Here is a 3,111-nt window from a genome sequence, read left to right as displayed (position 1 = left end):
CTCAATAAATTAATATCGTGACAAAAATAGATAAATCATAAATTAAAACGATAAAAATATGAAAGATTTTAAACATTTGAAACAAAATTAAGTTAAAATTCATCAATCACGCTAGGTATATACCAAAATTAATCAATCACAAAAATAATTATTAATATAATAAAATACACCTATAAATATATAATGACTTATTTTAGCATAAAAAAAATATTTTTATACATTCATATATATATATAAATTTATCAAAAGTTTGCCCGTTTTCTTTCCACCACTATATATTTCCATATTAATCAACTAATTAAGAAATTCAGAACAGTCACAAACATATTACACTTAAAAGTTAAAAGCTCCGAATCAAATAATATTAGCTCTAATAATAAATAAATAAATAAATAAAACTATATATTCATAGGTCTATAAAATCTATACAAGCTATTATCTGCGGCGGTTGTAGTAACCGCCGTACCACCAACAATGGCACCTTTGCAGCTACACACTTTGTTATTGTTACTTTGAAACCCTAGACCATAACACAAGCACACACTCTTACTATTATTATTATTATCACTATTGCCATACCATTGATGATGATAGAAAACACCATGCGCTTCTTCTTGTTCTTGCTTCAACTTCTTGTTGTTTTCTTGGTTCATGGAATTTGAAGAAGCTTGGTTATTTTGTTGAGAGGGAAGACCAATGGAAAGATCCAAGTTGAGTTGGCGATGATGATGATTATTATTATTACTATTTTGATGATTATGAAGAGGGTATGTTTGTTCTTCAATGGTGGTAACACCACTGCTACTATTTGATGAATCTTCACAAACCAATTCACTCACCAATTGAAACTTGTTATTATTGTTGTCATTAATAATGTTGGTGCTTAAAATAATGCTATCGTTTTTTTCCTTGCTTTTCTTATTGTTTGTGGTTGCGACTGTGGCTGTGGCTGTGATTCCGGTCGCATTAAGCGGCCGGTGAGTTTGAGGATCAATTCCCCGGCTGTAGAGTTTTCTTTTGATGTGAGTGTTCCAATAATTTTTTATTTCGTTATCTGTCCTTCCGGGTAACCTTGCAGCTATTAAAGACCACCTGAATTTCAAAAAAAAATAATAATATAAAAAACAAGTATATATATGTACATATATATTATGAAAAAAATTTTAACTGTTAATCTTTAATTTCATATGATTGAAGTTATTAAAATTAACGAATAAAATTATTAGAATATTAATATTTTTTTGGTTCTATATATGATGTGACATTTATATAAAACATGAGAGTAATTAATATGATGGTATTATTAGTAGCTAATTATATTGAAAATATTTGAGATAATTGTAAAGAAATGAAATGCAATGAAATAGTAGTGTGTGTTTGTTCATACTTGTTTCCAAGTAAGCTATGAAGGTTGATGATGAGTTCATCTTCTTCTTCAGTGAAGTTTCCTCTCTTTAGATCAGGCCTCAGGTAATTTATCCATCTCAATCTGCAACTCTTTCCACATCTCAATAAACCTGAAGACACGTAAGAAGTACAGAGTTAGAGATATAATTATTTATATTTAATTAAATGAATTATATAATAATTAATAATTACCAGCAGCTTTGGGAAGAGATCTCCAACAACCTTCACCATGAATCTTGATGTAGTTGATGAGGCGTTCATCTTCCTCTTTGGTCCAAGCTCCTTTGTTTGTGTGTTCTTTCTCACAACAAGGAGATCTACCCATGATGGAAAGTGGAAGAGAGAAAGGGGAATGAATATATAAAATGGGAGGAGGTGTATAATTATTTGACCGAGTTGGTAGAGAAAGACGAGTGGTTACAATTTAAGTTAGTGCTGGATTTGGTAGGTAGCTCTACTTTTCATGTGCTTTCTTCCTTTTTGCATTTTCATCCTATATTCTTTTATTTATCACCTCTACCCCTCTCCCCTTATTAATTCTCCTTTTCCTTATCTCTATTAAGGATGGCAGTCGGGAGATATCTTTTTATTTTCTGTTTTTGTCTTAATTTTTGTAGTGAAAGAATATTATCTCATTTTTATTTCTCACAAATCTCTATTTTTTTGCGAGTATCCATTTTTTATCTTTTTATATTGATATAATGAAAAAATTGAAAGAAATTTAAAAATAAATAAAAAAATATTATTATAACAGACAAATATAGTCACGCAGCGGTAAAATATTAATTAATACTTGTTCCGGTTTAGTAACTTCTTAATATATGTATTTGCTAATAAAACTTCATTAAAAGGGAAGTTATTTCATGAATGATGAATATAATTATATAAAGAATAATTAATATCTTTTGAGGATTAAATAATGGTCTAAGTGATGATCTTTTGAAAACTAACTAAATTAAATTAGTGATTATATCTTAAATATCGAATAATAATTATAAAATTTAATAATTCGTTAATTCATTTGCTAATTATATATATGATGTGTATACAAATAAAATGTCGTTTAGTTCTTTTATTATATTAATTAATAAATGAAGTTAATTATGTTATATATTGTTACATTAATATTTAAGTATGTATTTTCATATAAATAAAAACGATTAATTCATAGATTTACTATGTGGTTGTATAAGATATAAATCTGGGTAAATGTTTTTAATTATTAATAGAACAAAAAAGCTTGAACTTTTAATAAATAAATACTTTTAATTTTAATTTATCTGAAATAGTATAGTAATTTTTAATTATAAAACATTGTTCTTCATCATATTATATTATATGATATGATATAATTTAATTTATTTTACATGTGCCTCTGTCTTGCTCTACAGATATGATGGAATCAAAAGTGTGTGTCCCACTGACCCATATACAAATTTGTATTATATTGGGTGTTCTTCTCAGTTCTCACTGTACAAAATGCTGCTTTCCAATAATAAATATAAACGTGAAATTAAATTGATTTAATTTTTTAAAACCAGTTGTTGCATTTTAAAATTAATTCAAATTTCCAAAAAAATTAACAATTTTCCATCTGAACAAAATTGAAATATGTTGTTTTTCTTCTCATTAATTACTTGCATTTTATCTCCCTTTAGAAAATTTAAACTCTATTTCCTTAAGATAAAACTGGTTCAAACTTTT

At 26.8% G+C, this 3,111-nt stretch overlaps 1 protein-coding gene across 1 annotated transcript; it reads right to left on the bottom strand.

Moving 5' to 3' along the window:
• Positions 1 to 379: 379 nt before the first annotated feature.
• Positions 380 to 1,850, bottom strand: LOC130946815 (myb-related protein 308-like). The gene is made up of 3 exons (XM_057875673.1): positions 1,600 to 1,850; positions 1,388 to 1,517; positions 380 to 1,092 (listed from the first exon to the last, which is right to left on the bottom strand). The coding sequence occupies exons 1-3, from the start codon at positions 1,730 to 1,732 to the stop codon at positions 399 to 401; spliced, it is 957 nt and encodes a 318-aa protein (XP_057731656.1). The 5' UTR covers positions 1,733 to 1,850; the 3' UTR covers positions 380 to 398.
• Between the last annotated feature and the right edge of the window lie 1,261 nt (positions 1,851 to 3,111).

The sequence above is a fragment of the Arachis stenosperma genome, chromosome 8 (assembly GCF_014773155.1).
Source record: "Arachis stenosperma cultivar V10309 chromosome 8, arast.V10309.gnm1.PFL2, whole genome shotgun sequence".
NCBI classification, from domain to species: Eukaryota; Viridiplantae; Streptophyta; class Magnoliopsida; order Fabales; family Fabaceae; genus Arachis; species Arachis stenosperma.
The sequence above is the reverse complement of the archived record's forward strand: the minus strand, read 5'-3'. Positions and strand labels throughout refer to the sequence as shown.

Excerpts from the sequence above, each read along its gene's own strand:
- LOC130946815 (XM_057875673.1), bottom strand. The coding sequence starts at position 1,732 with ATGGGTAGATCTCCTTGTTGTGAGAAAGAACACACAAACAAAGGAGCT. Across the intron at positions 1,518-1,599 it reads ATCTCTTCCCAAAGCTGCTG|GTTTATTGAGATGTGGAAAG; the intron begins GTAATTATTAAT and ends ACGTGTCTTCAG. Across the intron at positions 1,093-1,387 it reads CATAGCTTACTTGGAAACAA|GTGGTCTTTAATAGCTGCAA; the intron begins GTATGAACAAAC and ends TTTGAAATTCAG.